Here is a 19754-nt window from a genome sequence, read left to right as displayed (position 1 = left end):
GTTAGTTTGATTGCTCAATCATTAATCTTATCCGACTATTGAGTTAATATTGAAGTATTAAATTTCGTGCACGAAAGCTACCTCAAAGCTCCTTGGCATTAGCAAGAACTTAGATGCTGCTTAACTGTAACTGAATAAGAGGCGTTTAACAGCTTTCTCGTCTTGTCTCGCTTTCTATGTTTAATAGAGCTAAAATTTCCATTTCAAAGGACGACCATCAGACCTTCTTTTAATAAAACAATAAAAAAATGAACAACTCTTCCTTTTCCATTAATTTGAAAGAGATCATATTATAATTCAGCTTTTCACAGCACGTATCGCACAATGCACGTGTTTGTATGATTAGCCAAGCTCCTAAGCAAAATACCGGTTGTTTTGCTACAAATCAATAACACACACACAACTCCACAGCACACGCCCTGATGAAGCCATTTTTATTGCCGTAAATCTTAGCTTTCAAATATCACTTGGAGTGCGGGCAAAAAAACGCAAAGAAAATCCCCCCAACTCGGCCGAGGGTTAAAGTTTCCGTCGGTGCCGATGGTATTACCAGTCGGTTTTTATGGTTGTTTATATGCGCAGGAAAAAATGCTTACTTGTAAACAAGAAGGTGCAAAAAGTATAACAAAAACACCCAATTTTTGTACACGTCAGTCGGTTTTTTTGGGCGGTGGGGTTGTTTTATTTTTATTTAACAAGAAGAAAATAGAGCCCATTTCGTGAACTTTCTTCCCGCTGCTACATTCGGTGCAGCTGCCATGTCGGTTGTGAGCGATGTTTGTTAGCCGACATTCAGATTGAATTTCCTTGGCCCACCTTTACTCCAGCTCCACGCATCTCGAAGGTGGGCGGTGGATTGTATGCTCATAAAAATTCACAAAATTTTCGCTTTACAATATAAATCGGTGTTGCGCCTTTTTCGGTGCTGCCATTACCAATTGCCTACGGGAGATTCGAGCGAGAGGAGGGCGAAAACAGAACGAAAGAACCGAGCGCCGAAAGGAACTCTTTTGGGTACAGTTTGGGTGCCATTTGGTTGGCCCATTCGCAAGCACCCGAAACCATGTGTCAGCCATCGGTTCATTTACATTTGTATGATTTAACCGATTTCGCACCTACCGATTTGCTTCCGCCATGGAGTTGAGCTTTCAGAGCGCACACATTTGGCTGTAGTCATGCGTGTGGCCCACTTTTTTTACTCTTGTGAAGTGGGGCTGTTGGTGCGTTCATTCAGAAAACGTGTGTGTGACTTTTCGATACTTGTAAGCATTTATTCCGCACGCTGATTGAGGCAAAATATTTTAACTATTCCGAGAGCAGATTTCGAAAATGCTGTGATGATGTTTATGCATGCTTCACAGCTGTACACGAAATGCTCGATTGTAGAAAATTGTGTGCCACGAAAAACGCTTTTCTTGACAAGTGAGCAATTTCCCTGGACGGCTTTCAGGTGTGAAGCTTGTGTGAATAGAATTATGAAACGCGCACAAAGTGTTCTCAGCGCACATCGATGATCGTTTGAAGATAACGCTGCCGAGGCCTGTTCAAAAAAGAATAATGCATCAGAAACTTTTCCTTTGTTTGCTACAGTCGATTCTACACTGGGGTAGGTGATAAAAGCGCCCTAATTTTTGTTTGAAAGGAGGCTTTCTTGCCTGCTTCCATCAGCGAAAAGCTTTTCCACCTCAAAGAGAGAGAGAGAGAGAGAGAGAGAGAGAGCGTGAAAACCCGATGATGTAACGCCGGTGTGCCGGTTCGCCTATTTGCCAAGCCGTTGCGAGTAAAAATCCGTCGACATCCGACGAACAAACCGAGATTGGGGTAGCCCGGGTCACAAACGTGCCGACGTGCATACATCGATGCTTCACGATGGTTGCACTCACGCGACTGCATTTGCAAATCGGCGTTGCAATTTCAGCGAACTGCATTAGCGGAGAACAGCTCGAACGAACGTCATTCATTCCCAGGAGGAGCAAGACACCGCGTGTGTGTGTGTGTGTGTGTGTGTGTGTCGAACCGGAACGGAAGCAAAAACCAACCCAAACGACGTGGCAGCATATAAAACGGAAAACCGTGTCGTGTGTCATACCGGGGTCTTGCCGGGGTTGTGTGTTTTTTTTTGCTCTCGTTGTTGCAATCGGCTTTTGCCTTTGTTGAAACGTTACCGTTGCTGCTCGCACATACTTACATGTGACTTACGGTGGCAGGCGTAAAGGTAAGCCAAGAGGTCAGATGTAACATGAAACGCCATTACTTGTGGGTGCAGGTGGGTTGATGGGAGGGCTTTTATAGGGGTGGGATTGGGTGGTTCGTGGCGTCTGAACGCGTTTGACATATTCTTTAGCATTCGTCTTGCACTGTTCATGGTTCTGTTAGCCGGATCTTGGGAAGGTTCAATCGATGACAGATGGTTAACAGGAAAGGAATGGTTTGTGTAAGTGTAATCTTTTTTTTCTTACTCGCTCTCCCTCTTTCTTTCTCTCTGATTGATATATTTACATTTTACAGGACGGTTTTTGATGGTTTATTTATTTCCGGTATGTTCATTATGCTCTGGGAAAAATAGAATTCCACGCAAAGTAGTGAAGAAAAGTGAGTTAACATTAAGTCGTTTAAAATAGTTTATCCATAAGATTTCTCTTCGAACATTAAAACTGTTATCATTTTTCTTTGTATGGAAATCAACGTGGATGAAATGTAAGCAAATGGTTGCATGGTTATGGCTAAAAGTATGCGATCGTTGAATACTTTGCCGATCTAGAGAGTTTTAGATATTTTTTTAGAATTCCTCTTTGAGACATAAGAGATAATAACCTGAAAAAATATGGCAAAAGATTCAGATCAGATCCGATAAATGAGATCTGATCCTAGGTGTTTGAGAGGATGTTTTAAACTCTTTTAGCTTTTAAGTAACGAACAATCGCTGGCGGGTGTGTTTGAGATTTTTGAATTCTTTACACATAAAGACATAAACAGACAAGATGCTTCTAACATATAATGCTCGCAATTCTGGATGATATTAAAATTTGCATCTGATTTTAAAAATAAACAGTAACCCTGCAAAGATGCATACATTTCTGTAAGCATTGCAGAAATTCAGGCGCAATGCGTAGAGAGAAAAAAACGAGCAATTTCCATGTTTTAAAATTGTAAAATCTAAACATTTTATACACTTTATGCTGTTCTCTATCAGCCTCCGACTCGATCGGACGCGTCTAATCGTTATCTGCGATAAGTTATATAGAGATATCACACTTACAAACCACAATAATAGTGAAGGGAAAGAGAAAGCTTGCTCGGCCTGCAGCCATGGGCCGAAGCAAGAAAAAAATAGCGCCAGGTGACGCAGTCCCCTCGTGCTCATATTTCAACGTCCCGTCGGGTATCACCACGAGCAATAATTACGACATCCTCAGTGAAGACGAAGAAGCTCCAACAACGCTGGCCACATCGGTTCCATTAAAACAACAAAAATCAAAAATTCCACCAATTGTTGTCACCGGCACTCAAGTAGGAGACGTGCATAAAAAAATCATCTCCGTCGGAGTAGTAAGCTACACCACCAACTGCACACGCAAAGGTATTGTGGTGAACACGACAACACCTAACGATTTCAAATTAGTAGTGGAGGTATTAAAACGACACAACCATTCGTTCTACACGCACCAGCTACCAGAGGCCAAAACAACAAAGGTGGTAATCTTCGGGTTACCCGCACAAGAGACAGAATCTGTCAAAGCTGCGCTCGCAGAAGTAAAGATCACACCTAGCGTGATTAAAAAGCTAGAGATAAAGAAAAAGCGGTACGATGACCAATGCATGTATCTCCTCCACTTCCCGCGAGGATCAATAACCCTCAGCGAGCTGAAACAAGTCAGAGCAGTAGACCATCATCGTGTTTACTTTGAGTACTACTCTAACAAAAACGGACCCATGCAGTGTACTAACTGCCAGCGATACGGCCACGGTAGCGCCAACTGTTACCTCTCTCCTGTGTGCGTGAAATGTGCCGGTAAACACGCATCAAAAGCTTGTCCGCTAAGTCAAGCTACTACCTGTCCTGATGGTAAAATAGCCCCAACCAAGTTGAAGTGTGCGAATTGTAGTGAACACCATACGGCAAACTTCTCAGGCTGCTCAGCTAGACTACGACTCAAAAACACCAAGGTAACACCAACACCATCTCGCGCTAGAGAATTTAAATACAACGAAGCATCATTCCCGCGTCTCCCAAACACTTCAACTTATCCTAATCCCCCAAAACACACATACTAAAACCTTCTCAACCAAGAACAAAGACACTCCAATCCTAATGCAGATTTTGACCTAAATGAGATAGGGCAAATCGTAGAAGATGTATTTTCAAACTTGAGCCGTTGCAGCTCAAAAAAAGATCTGATCGCAGTCATTGTGCAGATTTCAGCAAAGTATTGCTTTCCTCATCTTAAATAATTCACTAAAAATCATACAATGGAATGCCAATGGCATTGCAAATAAAAAAGATGAATTTTTCAACTGTCTTTTAAAGAAGAATATACATATTGCTGCCATAAGTGAAACTTTTCTAAAGAACGGTACAAGATTTTCTCATCCAAATTTTTTCACATATAGATTAGATAGATCGCTTGGCGAAAAGGGTGGTGTAGCGTTAGTCATATCTAAAAATATCAACCACGAATTAATGCCCGACTTAAATTTAAAAGTGATTGAAGCAATTGGATTAACTATAAACACCACTACTAGTAAAATACACATAGTTTCAATTTACAACCCTGGTTCAAATACTGATCATGTTAGTTTTAAAAAAGACATCGCAAAACTAAGCAATATTCCCAATCATTTTATCATTTGTGGAGATCTCAATGCACGGCACCGACTTTGGAATTGTAGTAAGGCTAACCAGATGGGAAAAGCTCTTTTTGAGGAAAATCAAAAAGGAAGATTTTCTATAATACATCCTGAAGAGCATACTTACCACCCAAGTGATATAAACCGTAATGCGTCAACCTTAGATCTAGTTTTAACAAACAAACCCCAAAAAATCAGTAATATAGAATGCTTGGAAAAATTTACTTCTGACCATCTACCAGTATACTTCGAATGCAATTTATCACCAATTGAAAATAACCATAACTTTAGTATCCCAAACTATTCACAGGCAAACTGGACATTATTTAAAGAAACTTTAAACTCCTTCCTTAACACAATCAATCTCAATATTCAAACAATAAATAGAACCAAACAAATAGACCTAATGATAAATTACTTCAACAAAATAATTGAACACGCTCATACAACATCCGTTCCATTAGTAAGTCCTGACAACTTTAAAATAATTCTTCCGCAAAGCATACTTACTAAAATAAAACTTCGAAATTTTGCAAGACGATTGTGGCAACGTAACAGGCGTAATACTCAACTTAAACTTACATACATAAGATTTAAAAACGAAGTAAAACTAGATATCCAGCAATTTAGAAATAACTGCTGGTCCAATAACTTGGAAAAAATGAATAATGATCCAAACAAGAGTAGGCTATGGAGATTTGTTAAAATTATTAAAGGGGGTTCTAAGACAGTTCCTCCACTAACTTCCAATGGCAAAAGGTATATAACAAGTAGAGAAAAATGCGAGGTACTGAAATCACACTTTGAAGCAGCTTACAAAACAACCCTCCATGATCATAGCCCTTTAGAACAACATGTCCAAACCACAAATGATCGATTTTTTGCTTATCATAAAACTCACTCTAGTACAAACTCCAATTTGAAGTTTTGGATAAAACCGAAGCAAATTAAAAAAATCATTAAAAACTTAAAAACAAAAAAATCACAAGGTTTTCACCGAATCAATAATCGCACATTAAAGAATTTGCCTAATAAAGCCATCATATATTTCACGTTTATTGTAAACGCGTGTATTAAACTAAACTATTTCCCCTATGCCTGGAAAATTGCAAAAATTATACCAATTCCAAAACCTAAAAAGGACCATAAAGATCCCAAAACCTACAGGCCTATAAGTCTCCTTAGCTGCATGGGGAAAGTTTTTGAAAAAATCATACTGCAGAAAATACTAAATCACCTTAAAGTTCACGAAATAATTCCAGACTATCAATATGGTTTCCAACCTGGCCTTTCAACCACAAAACAAATCCATAGACTAACTTCAATTATCAAAACACAGCGTGAAATAAAAAAATCTACTGGATTTGTGATGCTAGACCTAGAAAAAGCGTTTGATACGGTTTGGCACCAAGGACTTGTACATAAACTCATCAGATTCAATTTTCCACCATTTATTATCCTCCTTATTCAGTCATTTTTAACCGATCGAAGTTGCTTTGTCCAATTAAATAGCGAAAAATCAGATTTCTTTTTACCGCTTGCTGGATTGCCACAAGGAAGTGTTTTGTCACCCGTCCTGTTCAATATTTTCTCAAGCGACTTACCGAAAACAAAGTCTGTTAAAAAGTATTGCTTTGCGGATGATTTCGCTATGAGTTGTTCAGATTCAGATCCACAAAAAATCATCAAAAACCTCAACGACGGAATTAAACATTACGAAAAGTTTTGTAATACTTGGAAACTAAAAATCAATCGCGACAAATCTGAAGCCATCTATTTTTCCCGCTGCACAAGTGCAAGAAAACTTCCTAGTAGCAAATTGAAAATAAATAATTGGGACATTGCTTGGAGTGAAAATGTAAAATATTTAGGAATATATTTAGACAGAAGGCTAACATACAAACACCATATTGATGAAAAACTGATTAGTGGATCTAAAGTGCTTAAAATATTGTACAGCTTCATCAACAAAAACTCAAAATTAAATTTAAAAAACAAACTTTTGTTGTATATCACCGTAGTTAGACCAACTATTATGCATTCTTCTAAGGTATGGGCTAATTGTGCCAATGTACACATTAAGAAACTGCAAATATTTCAAAATAAGTACCTCAAAAGAATACTTAACTTTCCTCCATGGCACAGTACGTATGATATTCATAGAATTTCTGGAATTTGTTCAGTAAAAAACTTTCTCTGCAATTCTTAATTTCTGAAACGCACACACAACTGCACATGTACATAGTTAGATAGTAAGATAGGTTAATATATTAGGCCATAGGATATAAATAAGGAAACAAACATAGGGTTTTTTCAAATTTTTCCCGAGTTAAGTCCCATTCGTACTTGCAAAACATCCACCATCGCAAAGCGTAAAAAATTTTTTTTTGTATATTGAGTAGAGGTCAATTGATCGGAACCAATGTAAAACTTAAAATGAATGTAACTGTAAATCGAATCAATAAAAACTAATGTAATGTAATGTAATGTATATACACTTTATGAGATATAAAAGGAAAAAGTCTTAAGAAGCTTGCGAATAATCGTGTAAACGTAGGTTTTTTCACCATGAAGAGCGCAAAAAACCCGATTAAGTTCCTATGTTCTGCCTCACAAACGTTCACCCCGCAAATCTGAGCACACAGGGCTGGCTGCCTGGCCCGAAAGCACCACACAAGGGTCGAAGCCTCCCCATGCTTCACAAACACATTTCATTGTAGTCTTCAGCAAACATCTCACGCGTCCCAACATCGCTTTCGATGTGTGGCGTGAGTCAAATGTGCAAATGTGACGGATAAGCTAGCACCGGTATGTGACCGCAAAACGATCGCACCGCCGTCCACCCTCTTGCCTCTCTCTCTCTCTCTCTGCCTCTCTGGTGCTCATACCTCTTGATAGCCATCTCACCCGGAACGGATTTGAATTGTTTGCATAGCGCACGGTTCCATCCACCGGGGACCGCTCGCCACGGCTTCGGAGCCCTTTGGTAGTGATGAATATTTGATGCGCGAAAAGAGCTTTCTATCATTAAATTGAATTTATTTTAGCTATTTATGAGCCCCCCCCCCCCTGGCCGGAAATGTTCCGGGCCGGGAACAGTGGCATTCGTTGGTCGTGCTCATTTTGGACCGGGCCGCGTCTAGCGCCAAAAATCGTACGATAATATTGAGCGCTAGCGGTTAGCAAGATGAAGGTGTTTATTTGTGCTAAATGCGCTTTACGTGTTGCGAAAGCTCGAGTAGCTTATGCGAATAGAGCGGGATTGATTTATGTGACGTACGCGGATGCATGTCTGTTTTGGAACGGGGGTTTCAGGTTGGGTTGAGTTTAAGCAGGTTCGATCCGGTCTGTTCGAACACACCATACCGAGTGGACCGAACATGACGATCAGGGCCGAATCGTTTCTTCCTATGGTTGTGCGCTGTGTCCCTGGTTTGAAATAGCTTTTATCGCATCGTGTTCCGTGTGTGTGTGTGTGTGTGTGTGTGTGTGTGTGTGTGTGTGTGTGCGAGGACGGGTCAGGCTATTGGGCCGATGCTTATGAGCACGTTATGGACAGGTACGTCACCTTTTGCGAGCCCTCCAGCTTCTCGGAACATTTGCTCCATTATTTCGATCCCGGCATCAATAACGAAATCGGCAGACTGTAAAATGGAAAGCTTCCGAAAATCATAAATCAAGCTAAGGGCCACACACACACACCCATACACCTGAAGAATCACTTTGCTTCGTTATCAAATCACCTATTTGGCAAACGGTGTCAGCGTCTCCGGACGGGACCGGCCTCTTCGTATCGAAGGTCCAACGTGTCGCGGAATGAAAATCGGCTTCAAGTGTGTGTGTGTGTGTTGAAGCAACGATCCACGTCCAAGGGCGGGTTCCCGGGCGATTTCCTATTCGATCAATGGCGATACAAACGTGGCCCGTGGCTGCTAAAGCCTTCGGAAAGCGTATGTCTTCGGGAATGGAACATTTATTATAATGCTCCACAGCGCCTTCCCAAAGCCAAGTGACGTGCATGTGAAATGGCCGGGAGGGATTTGGAAAATGGGAAAAGAAAAAGAGGACAAAATAAAACGCACACACACACCCCCAGCACAAACATCGATTGGAGAACGGAATCGATCACATCTATAAATAATCAACGACAAATTGCATAGGAAAAATGGCCCCAAGCATTAAAGCCTTGATTCGGGCCGGGTTGCTCCGTGGGTGTTTGTGTGAGTGAGTGCGCGCAGGTTTCTGTTCGAATCGAGTTTCGGTCTAGCCAAGCGAGCAGATTGAATACCCCCGAGGGGGAATTTCTCCCGTCCGTTGGAATGGCCGCACCATGGGTGGTGTCGGTTTTCTGCCCTGTGACCATTATGATCCGTGACTTGTGGAAAACGATTTGTTTATCCTGCTGCCGCGCCGGCTGGAGGGTTGAGAATGGGGAAAAGGTGAGCTGTGGGACCGGTTGATGATTGCAACCCGTGCAGTGGGAAAGTTTTTTTCTTTCGGGTGAAATTTGTCCAATGGGAACTTGGGGTGGTTTGATGGTTGAAGGAAGGTGGGGAAATGTTTTGTAAAAGAGTAAAGTACCGTGCGAAAATGTTTTGTTATTGTGATACTGAAACGATGATTGTTTATTCTGGTGCCTTTACCGTCTGGTCGGGTGAAGGGAACCAATTGATTAAGTTCGTTGGAGAATTTTTCAAGATAAAATCGTAGCCGTTGCTTGAAGTGGATCTAATGCTTCAAATACCGATGAGTTTAATGTAACAAGTTATGTTCCTCTTAAAAAGTAAAAGCTGTAGGTAAAAATACCTTTACTCAATTGGGCAGCACATTTGTAATAAGATGAATAGACGTAGATAAATGCTACTTACAGGACATTAGATTGCCTACATTTAGGCAAATTTATACTTATTGTTTTACAATGCCTTGGTACATGTCTTAGCCATTTTGTTCTCGAAAGCGTAATTTTGCTGACTACAGAAACACTTGTACCCTTGCAAGCAGCATATAGCATACTTTTAGGTTGAAAAACGATTCACCAGAGAGTATTTCGATCGTACAATCTACAGATGGAGCATCATCATGCAACCTGAATTGCATTCATCTCTTAAAATGCCCACACCGAGGAGCTGGCATTCATTCTCATTAACTATTTTTTCGTTAAAAAAAACACAATACAGATCTCCCCATACAGTAGCGCGTTCGGTGCATCGAACATCGACTTGAAACCGAGCGTTACTTCAAGTGCTCGCGCACCAACCAACAACGCCGGGCAGAAAAGCCTCCTTACGAAACTGTAGTGTAGGAGCTGTAGCGAATTTTGAATCCTTTTTCAAGCACCACTCCAGATGCACCGGATCATTAACGTTGCGGTATTTGCGCACACGAGAGCTCGGTGCTCGGTGACTCAACTGGCGGGAAAAAAAGAGTCGGTGTAAATGGGTGGGTACCGAACCGAATGCCGGGAGGCAGGTTGCTCATCATTAAGCCTCGATCGCGAAATTGTTTTTATCCGTATCGAATCGGTAACAATCTGCACGAATCATTAAGGATCATTCGCTGCAAGGGAACAGAGAACATCGCCCCAGGGTCGTCATGCGGCATCGTACCGCTGCATCGAGTCCAGCGGAGTTGCGAGTTTTATTTTCTAATGGTCTTGTAGATGATGCCGTTTCGTACAATCGAGCGAGGTACTTGATCTGCCGGTCGATGATGCTATATCGTATGGGATGTATGGCATGCCGACGGAGAACAGGGGCACGGTGCGATAAGGAGCGTAATTCTTGGAGGCTTTCAGGTAAAACCATCTCGTAATGTATTTTTGAAAGCACTTGCCAGGGCAAACGGGCGCCTCATCCTCAAAACGGCGAGGGTTTTGTGAGTTTAAGCACGTTGTACCGATTTTGAAGTGCGCCAAGAGTTGAATAGAATGCAACTCAGTGTATAACACAGCTTGTGCCTTGGCCGAGCTATTGCTTTACCTCAATCAATGCACTAATTCCAGCCAGTGCAGCTCGACGAACATTCAACGCCGAACGCTGTGCAGCGCAGCTCTTTTCTTCGCTCGTCAAATGTTAGATGGTACGGTCCGAGCCTAAGACTCTCAAGTGCCGCTTTCAATTGCTTAGAAGGCTTACCTTGATAAATAGCAGCAACCGGTTGCGTCTGATAGACGGGAGCGGGCTCCTGAGACATTGGTGGTTCTTTGCGTAGTGTTGTGATCAGTGTCGGTGGCAACTGCTGGTGCTGTTGTGGCTGCGCTGGTTGGTACAGTGGTTGTTGCTGTTGTGCCGTCAGCGGTTGGAAAGCTTCAGTGGGTTGCGGTTGGTACGGTTGCTGCTCGAGCGGATTCTGATATTGTGGTGCTAGCGGTTGTTGCTGTTGAGCTTCAGGCTGCAGAGAAACCGAAAAGGACACACACGCACACACATTAGTTTAACAAGTTTAAGTAGCACATTAGTATGTTACGTTCAGTACAATGGAGGGAAGTGTTTATTCGACTTGGACATTTCGTTTGCGTCCGTTTGATTGGCATGTGCAGCGTTTGCTTGGAGAAAGCAATCTTGGCTTATTTGATCATTTTAGATGATACATTGAGAGCCGCAGCTCCTAGAAACTCTTCTTAATGATCCGAGTTTTTGTTGAACGCTGAATAACACAGATTGAAATATATATTGAGATTCTAAAAATTATGACGCAATTATGCTTCAATGCAGAAAATTCTTACGTTTGACGAACTTATAGATCGCTACGATGGTCGTGAGCACGTCGTGGCTAAGCTAAGGATGTAAGCAATACTTGGAACGAAACATATTAAATACCACATAGACCATATCTTATTTCAACGAAATAGATTATTACACCGAAGAAATCTGTCATAGATTTACGAGCCTCTTCACTAGTTCGTTATTGAGCGTTATTTTGCTAGGAAGCGCCTGAAAGTATGCAATTAATAATTTTCATCCGGTATAAAATATATTCGTTGCAGAGTAGGAAACCTCGGAAAACCATTTTTTTAATCTTTATAAGGGTAATCAAAGGTATATCTCAATTTAGATTTTATCTCAAAGCTGTTGCTCTACCTCAATTTTTTAAAAATAAAGAGAAACATTTGCATACTTTAAAGCGTTAAGAGCTTTTCAATTTTTTTTCTGTAAAAATGAATGTCAGAACAAGACGAATTATAATTTAAAACTTGAAACAGTTAATTTAGAAAGCCAGTCACTCATTTGCTACCGGAAGTATCATCATTAAAGGTGCTAAACGTTCATTATGGCACATGATGGTGAACCTTTCGCTGTTGTTTTGCGCATGCCAAAAACGCATGTTTAATTAACCCTCGCAATCCAGCAAGCAGGGTTCCGATGCATTGCTGAAAAAGGAATCTACGAATCGTCGAAAAAGACACCAAGCAGTGCTGTGACTGCATTCCCACTACCAATGCCGACTGTATTTGTCCGACCTAAGAGGACACATCTGAAGTGCCCGACCGTTCCCGACTGATGACAGATCAGTTTATGCAAAAGTAGTTGCTCTTCGGTCGTTTCGGTCGGTCAAAACATTGTCAAAGCCCGGTCGCCTGTTTCAAATACGTCCGCCAAAAACGATGGCTGCCATTGAAAGATATTTCGATGGCCAGTGGAAAAACAAGCCGGTCGCCGCAAGATGTGGGCCTGTGTGTGTTTATTTGCCTCATGTTTGATAAATACTCGATATGAAGTTGCGCCTGGTAGCGTGCAACTGTGCCTCTAGCTCCACTCGCAGAGCACAACAAAACCATGCAGAACCTGCACGGAATGTCACCGCAGGATTAGTGCGTCATTAGTGCGCAATCGGATCGAACCATCGTAAGGAGCAAAAGTGGAGACACGGTGGCATGTTTTTCCCTCCAAAGCGCAACCACTTTCAGCACACAGACACTCTAGACCCGGAAGCAGCATTTGAGCGGTAGTCGGAAGTGGAAAACGGATTTGTATTTGTTTTCCCGGTGACCGATTTAAGGGGTGTGTGGGTGTGTGTCACGGGCCGTTTCACTTTTTCCGCCGGGTTCGAGCGTGGGGTTACTGTTTCATCTCGTTATCGGAATAAACAATGGAACCGTGTTTGGATCTGTTTCGGTAAAAGGCCGCGGTACAACAACACCAGCCCGGTACGGAGGTGTCCCGCCTGAAGCCGTCACCCCCACCAGAAGTGCTTTGGGGCCATGTTTCGCGTCCGCTCAAGCACAGCATAATTTATCCTGGCAGTGTACCGGAGAGCGGCGACCGGGACTTTACTATTTTGTGCGTTAACTGTTTTCGCATAAAATGCGCTACGACCACCGATTGTGGTGGGTGGATCGGGTGGGTCAACGCTCACCGGGCGCAGGGTGGCAAAACATCGTTGCGAATTCCGCCGAACTTTCGCTACATATTTCACAGACGGCGGGTGGTGAAGGTGACCAAAGGTATGTCGACGCGTTGGGATAGCCGATCGCCATTCGGCCGGCAGCTGACAGTTTTCGATGTCCGCTTGAAGTGTGCGTCTGCATGTATCTATGTGCCTGTGTAGGTGTTTGTATGGGGGGCTCATGTTTACCTCAATAATGTTTTCATTCGCACCGTATGTGGCATGAGCATGTGCATTAGGCTGCATTGATATCCGAGATATGCTTTAGGTGTTGGCACAGTAAGGACCTTCGCGTTTTGTCGTGTGTGGTTTTGTTTGGTGCTGATATCGCGCGGTTTAGGTGCGTATTTTGTGGCAGCCAACGGTAGAGTTGTGGAATAGTTTGTACGTAGAGTCGGAGTTTGATGTTTTGTAGGATGGACAGTTTGTATAAAGTGTTGATATAGTTTTGTATTCTGGAAACTCTCAGGGTGCGGCTAATGAAAGCACTTTTTCTCTATGATTTTATGTACAAACGATGTTGATTGAAAATAATTATTTATAAGCTGCAAGTATTATTGAAGGATTATCCAAGGATTATGAAATTTATTATTTAAGGCTCAACCAAACTTCTTGTGCTGTAAGGTGAAAATTATGTAAGTAAGATTTGAATAGAACGACACTGTTAAGTTCGCTAAAGTTGGTCTTTTTTACAGGAAATTATCAAAAAGAAGAAACTGAAAAACTAAAGATAAACAGTATTTATGTTACGAAACGCAAGCATCGTGTGATGATAGAAATAGATTTAAACAGCCTAAAATTAGAAAATCTAATAAACGTTTAATAATTATTTTTGTAAAATGTTATCCTATTTGTACGGAAAAGTTAAATCCTAACGATCTGTTTGAGAAGGGCAAAGCCTGAATTTATGCAATTTGTTGTTCATTTTTACTTAATACTTCCTACCTGTACCGAAAACTTGATTCATTGGTCCCAAAACAGTAAATTCTGACCAGGGAATAATATGTAATGCTTAATTATACTATAAGGCCATTTATTCAGTTATGTTAAGGATTGCTATAGCCTTAAGGTATGCAAGGATTGCATATTATGCAGGCGCAGCGAAATATTATTCGTAAAATCAATTTCAAACAAACGTTTATTCAAACGTACAAACGCTCATATAGCGAAAAAGTGAAGTAAAAATATGAAAGAGTTTTGAAGTATGGATAAATAAATGAAAAATGAAATGAACATATTTTACAAAAGTTTAACAATTGATTCAAGAAAATTTAAACCAAACACACACATACAGACATCCAATTCTGTTCAACAGGTGAAGTGAAACAAATAGAGAAAAAAACGGAAAAGAAGGACGTACATTAGCGAGAAAAAGGGAGGAAAAAACAAACACACTAAACAACACAAATAAAACAAAACAAAGAACAAAAACACTAAATCGTACACAGAACCCACCGGATGTTTTCGTCTTTATAACTGATCGTGCGCGGTATGATTTGCGAGGACAAGGAGCAGTGTGGTAGCAGTTTCAGCGCGCCTTAGCGTGTTCAGTAGTTATGTACCTTTCTCGCACCGTACCAGGCGGCCTGCGGAGCCGATCCGGTATTGCCGGCCGGACCGTACCCTTGATGGTACTGCTGCTGCTGCTGCTGTTGCTGCTGCTGATAGAAAGATGGCGAAGAAGGTGAGGATGTGAATTGGGGCGAGGGACGGTAGTTCGGTACCGGTGAGGCCACGTGAGCCCAGCCACGTGGACTTCCACTACCGCCGAGGGTAGACAGGCCCGGTGAGCGCGGCGAAGCGGCGGGAACCACCGGTGAGCGTGGTGCTGCCTGATTGCCGTATCCACCACGCTGCTGCTGGTAGGCGTACTGCTGTGGCTTGTTGGGCAGTACGGCACGGCCACCACTAAAGGCGACGGTCGAGGATGGCGGTCCGCGGGCGCTTGCGGGCGGTCCAGCAGCCGGATAATGCACCGGCGACTGTGGAGATGCCGGAGGGTAGCTCGGGTACTTGAGCTGATTAACAGGCGACTTGGTCGGGGTGCCCAACGGCGACTGGATCGATGTAGCCTGCTTTGCATAAACACGGGCGATTTTTTGTTATCGAACGGCAGTCACACATGCGATGGAAGACCGCCGGAAGATTTCGAAACGGGGTTTGAGGTTAGGATGAGCGGGCATGAATCCGGTTCGTGGTAGCCAACACAGGTGCAAAACACATTCATCGTTTCAACCGGCAGCGCATCCAGCAAGATGTGATGATGTGAGGTGATGGCGATGGTGGTCAAGATGGCGGTTTTTTATTTTATTTTGGGTTTATTTTCGCAAAAGTTGGATGGAGGTTTGGTTTTTGGTGGGATGAAGATAAATATATGTACATTTGGTCATATCATTTGGCAACATCGATGGTCGCAAGATGCACGCGCAGTGAAAAAGAGAGAAAAAAGAAAGAAATATAATAAAATACAGTTCAATGGTACTTCAGGCAGGGTATTGTAATGTAAATGGATGCTTTCGATCACATTCAGCTACAAGAGCACACTAAATACGTGATTTTAAACGTTTTTGTACGGTTTTCTATCAATACAATAATCTACTTTTTAATACACACGTCTTAAGGTTTGAGGTGTATTAAAATGTTTTGGGGTAAAATAGGTTTATTTGATGCAGTATATTAGTTTTAAATTGATGTGTCGTAGTGTTCGATGATTTATAGAAATCTGCGCAATATGGCAGTTATTTTTGAAATTTTGAACCTCAATGTAACGCTATGTCGACTATGTCGACGATTCCACACGTCCGATGCTCACATGGTTGCCGTTAATTAATGACCATAGTCGAATCATGTTTATATAATTATTATAAGGAAAATAAGCAGTCAAAAGTACTAAAAGTCTTAAATTCCTAAAGATTTCTTAACAGAACAAATAAAAAATTTCCAATACGCCTGGAAGTAGGCAATCGTTTCGCTTAAGGGTGAAGAGAGTGCATTCTCTTGAGAGTGAAAGTTGATTCATGGTCTGTTTAAACAAATCCACTTAAAGACAGTCTTCAGAGCACTTGAAGGATTCTTCTTTTTTTAAGGATATTGTTGTTTACTGATTCTAAACTGTAACAATGAGGTATGGTGCTAGAAGCACATTCAGAAATTACGATGAAACCGGTGCAGCTTCTTATTGACATTTATTGTCAGTTAAAAAGCTCATCCCGTGACAAGAAGTCCTTGGACGATTCGTAACCCCACTAGTCAGCGACAGGGTAAGAGAAAATGATGCAAAAAAGCTCTCAAATCAAATATCACAAAGAGCACCAGAGTAAAAAAATACCCACAGACACCGGCATCTGCCGACCGATGGTGTTCCCACTGGCGGGCCAATGATAAAAATCTGTTCTAACATCCAGCATCTCAAATTTACAACCACCAGCACCAGGAACCTTCCTTGTTCGTGCGCTCCATCTCCAATTTTGCGCAACGCTTATGATAAATGGCTATTGTCTCACATTTGGGCTACTTCGTGGCATGGGGTTTTTTGCTGTGTATGTGTCGCTCGCACCAAGGGTACGTGGAACAGACCGCCATAATTGTCAGTTAAAAAAAGATCCAACACACACATACAGCCACATAGAACGGGTTCGAAGGGAGCACAAGTCAGACGATATGCTATTTCTCCCCGTCGTGCTTAGATGCAGGATGAAACTCGTGACTCCTGTTGCAAAACTACCCTTCCCGCTCCCCTTTCCCACTTCCCTTCACCCCATCCAACCCCTGAGAAGGCATTCTGGGCTAAGGGGCAAACAAAAAAGTATCCATCCGTCTGGTGTAAAATTTCGAAGATTGAAATAAAAGCACAGCACCCTTTCAGTGTGTGTGTGTGTGAGTGGATGGCCTTTTTCGGAGAACAGTTTTATTTTGCTTGTTTCTTTTTTTCCTGCGTTTCCCAGGCCATTTTCCGTTTTGTTCTCACACGAGTGTTAGTACACTTTTGGCTTTTCCATCGATCATGGTTTCTGTTTTGTACCCGTCTTCCTTTTTGCTTTCTTCTTCGATCATCTTTTCCCAACCCCGGGGTAGGGGGCCGTCAAAAATTTGTTGGGTAGGTTTTCCGATTGGTTTAGACCGGTGATATTCGAGGACGCCTGTCGATGGGCGTCGTTATAAAATATTATACAAATAAAGAAGGAAATGGGAAAGGAACCGCTCGTATGAATGATCAACTTTCCGCTGCTCCAAACACATTGTTCTTTAGCACTTGATAGTCTGTTGGGAGGGCTGGTACGTTTCCCAGAACCTCCGGAACTTTGTGTGTGTGTTTGTTTGTTTATTTCCATTTAATTCGAGCTCGTGTTTTCGCTGGTACCGTGTGTCTTTAAGCGGTGCCGTCTTCGGGAACAAATGGTAGGTGTTTAATGTGTGAGCCAATTGGGTTAATTATGGGAATTCATTGCGCTTTTCTTCGGGTCCGGTAGTGCCTTTGGATTCCTCACCAGACCGCTTCCCCTTCCTCCACCTAGTGCGGGAGGCTAAAAGGGAAAATCAAACGCTAAGGTACCATTTATTTGAAACAAACCGTAACGAAGGGTGTAAATGGTTGCACGTTGAAACAAGTCGCGTCTGGCGAATGGGAGACAGCAAATGGGCAACAAGGAAAAAACAGAGAACAAGAAACAAACACAACAAGTGCGGTAATTAATATTTCTGATTCGGGCGAAAGAAAAACGAGCGAAAGAAAAATGTATTTACGACGACGGGTTCTTCTTCTTGGTGCAAATGTTTCGAGGCTTTTCGGGTAGACTTTTCTTTCGCTTTTCCACCAGCTATTGCTCGCTACATGTGCGAGGTGTGTATGGCAGAGCCTTTTTTTTCTTTTGCTCGTTTCGCAAGCAAAACATTTTTCTTTATCACGCGCGCTATAGCAAGCTCCAGCGGTAGCAGCGCCTTCCAGCAAGACACAAAGCGTTGGGTGGCGCAAAGTGGAACGATCCGAGCGCGGACCGTGAGAAGACTAATGGAGCAAATTTTGACGTAAAACTTTGTGTACGGTTTCATTTTGTTGTTAGCATGGTGGATTCTTCCACCCACCCAGCTTTCTCTCACTACCAGCCCGAGCTGTTGCTTAGTTGGTGGTGTTCTTTGCCTTTGACGGTGGGAAATTTATCCAAATTCACCCACAGCGGATGATTTGATGAATGCGAACGAGCGAACAGATGGTGTTGGACGGTAGGTGCTTCCTTGCTGGCCTGGTGTTTGCTAAATGGAGCAGGGTAAAATTTGCTACAACATTAAACAATTTCTTCTCACCCACCACCAACAGACGGTTGCCGGGATGGGAACTTGGCTAATGAGAAGGATATTGGCACGTGGTGTGTATGTGCGTACGTTGCAGGTCGGATAAAGAAAGCAGCAAATGTTGTGTGATGTGTGTGTGTATGTGTGTGTGTGTGAGTCTGCATGATATAATTATTCACCAGCACACGTGTCGAGTGTACAGCTTTTCGCTGCAATCTATATTAGATTGGCCCAATTAGGGCACACAAAAGCGCCTAAATGTATGCAGCTGATTAAGCTGCTCACGAGGGAGTTTTCTTTACTAAATTATTTTGCATCTCAATTTAACACTTATCGCTTAAAGCAACTGATACCAAGTAAAGCCCAAAAAGAAAAACATAGTTTAGTGGAGATTTCGAGTGCGAGTTTTCACTAAAACGGCTCACAAATAAAGGGCGATGAAAAGAACCATTACAGGCTTCCTATTAACCCCGCCAAGCAAGTGACGTTCGATGTTTGAGTTTGTTGTTTTGCACCGTTACCCAGCATCACGCTCTAGTGGAATCGCAAGAAAACGCCAGCACAATTAAATAGTTGCCGGCGTGGAAATGGAACGGTTTTCGGGGGGGCGCAACATTCACGCCAGCCGCGTTGAGTGTAGCGAAAGTGTACCAGTTACGCGGATCGTCACGATTTTCGGCGAAGCATTACAGCTGTTCAATGGGCTGTGATATGCTTTGCCGGGGCACTCCAGTCCGCAGGGTGGTAGTCTGTGTATAATTTCTAGCACTGTTTTTGTAGCTCTCGTTTTTTTGTTTTTGGTTCTGTTGCTTCTCCTCGGGATGCCGCCACGCTGCTCTGTACTGTATCGACGCGTAAGGTAAACGATGTTTACCGTTCGAAATTACGTCTATTTCGTTTGGTTCAAATAATATTTGTTCGGTCGAATAAAGAGAAGGATAGGTTATTTTTTGAACGGGTTCGGTTACGTGTGTCATGGAGCGTTAGCGAAATGTAAGGTACCTAGAAGGAGCCTAAGAGTGATAATTGTCGTCTGCTTGATCTAATCTTGGAAGATATTGTATTATTAAGATTCTTTGAATGCTATCTTTTAAATTTCATTTGATTTTCGGCTCCTACATGTAGGCAATCAACTATTTATTATATTATTCTCGTTTACGGTTCCAGCTGCATTGTCTGTGGGGAAAGCATACTTTTAGGCGTTGAACATTAAACGGGAAATTCAACGTTGA

At 42.3% G+C, this 19754-nt stretch overlaps 1 protein-coding gene across 8 annotated transcripts in view; it reads right to left on the bottom strand.

The window, feature by feature from the left end:
- The window catches only part of LOC118510909 (trithorax group protein osa), a 101876-nt gene that overhangs the window by 14989 nt on the left and 67133 nt on the right, over positions 1-19754 (bottom strand). For 5 of the 8 annotated variants that reach the window (XM_036053304.1, XM_036053308.1, XM_036053310.1 and 2 more), the window contains 2 exons: positions 14796-15305; positions 10983-11238 (listed from right to left, as the gene is read on the bottom strand). In XM_036053304.1, the coding sequence (XP_035909197.1) occupies positions 10983-11238; positions 14796-15305 (766 nt within the window). The remainder of the gene's footprint in view (positions 1-10982; positions 11239-14795; positions 15306-19754) is intronic. The other 3 variants (XM_036053306.1, XM_036053309.1, XM_036053305.1) reach the window with 2 other exon arrangements.

This window comes from Anopheles stephensi, chromosome 3 (assembly GCF_013141755.1).
Source record: "Anopheles stephensi strain Indian chromosome 3, UCI_ANSTEP_V1.0, whole genome shotgun sequence".
Lineage (NCBI taxonomy): Eukaryota > Metazoa > Arthropoda > Insecta > Diptera > Culicidae > Anopheles > Anopheles stephensi.
The sequence above is the reverse complement of the archived record's forward strand: the minus strand, read 5'-3'. Positions and strand labels throughout refer to the sequence as shown.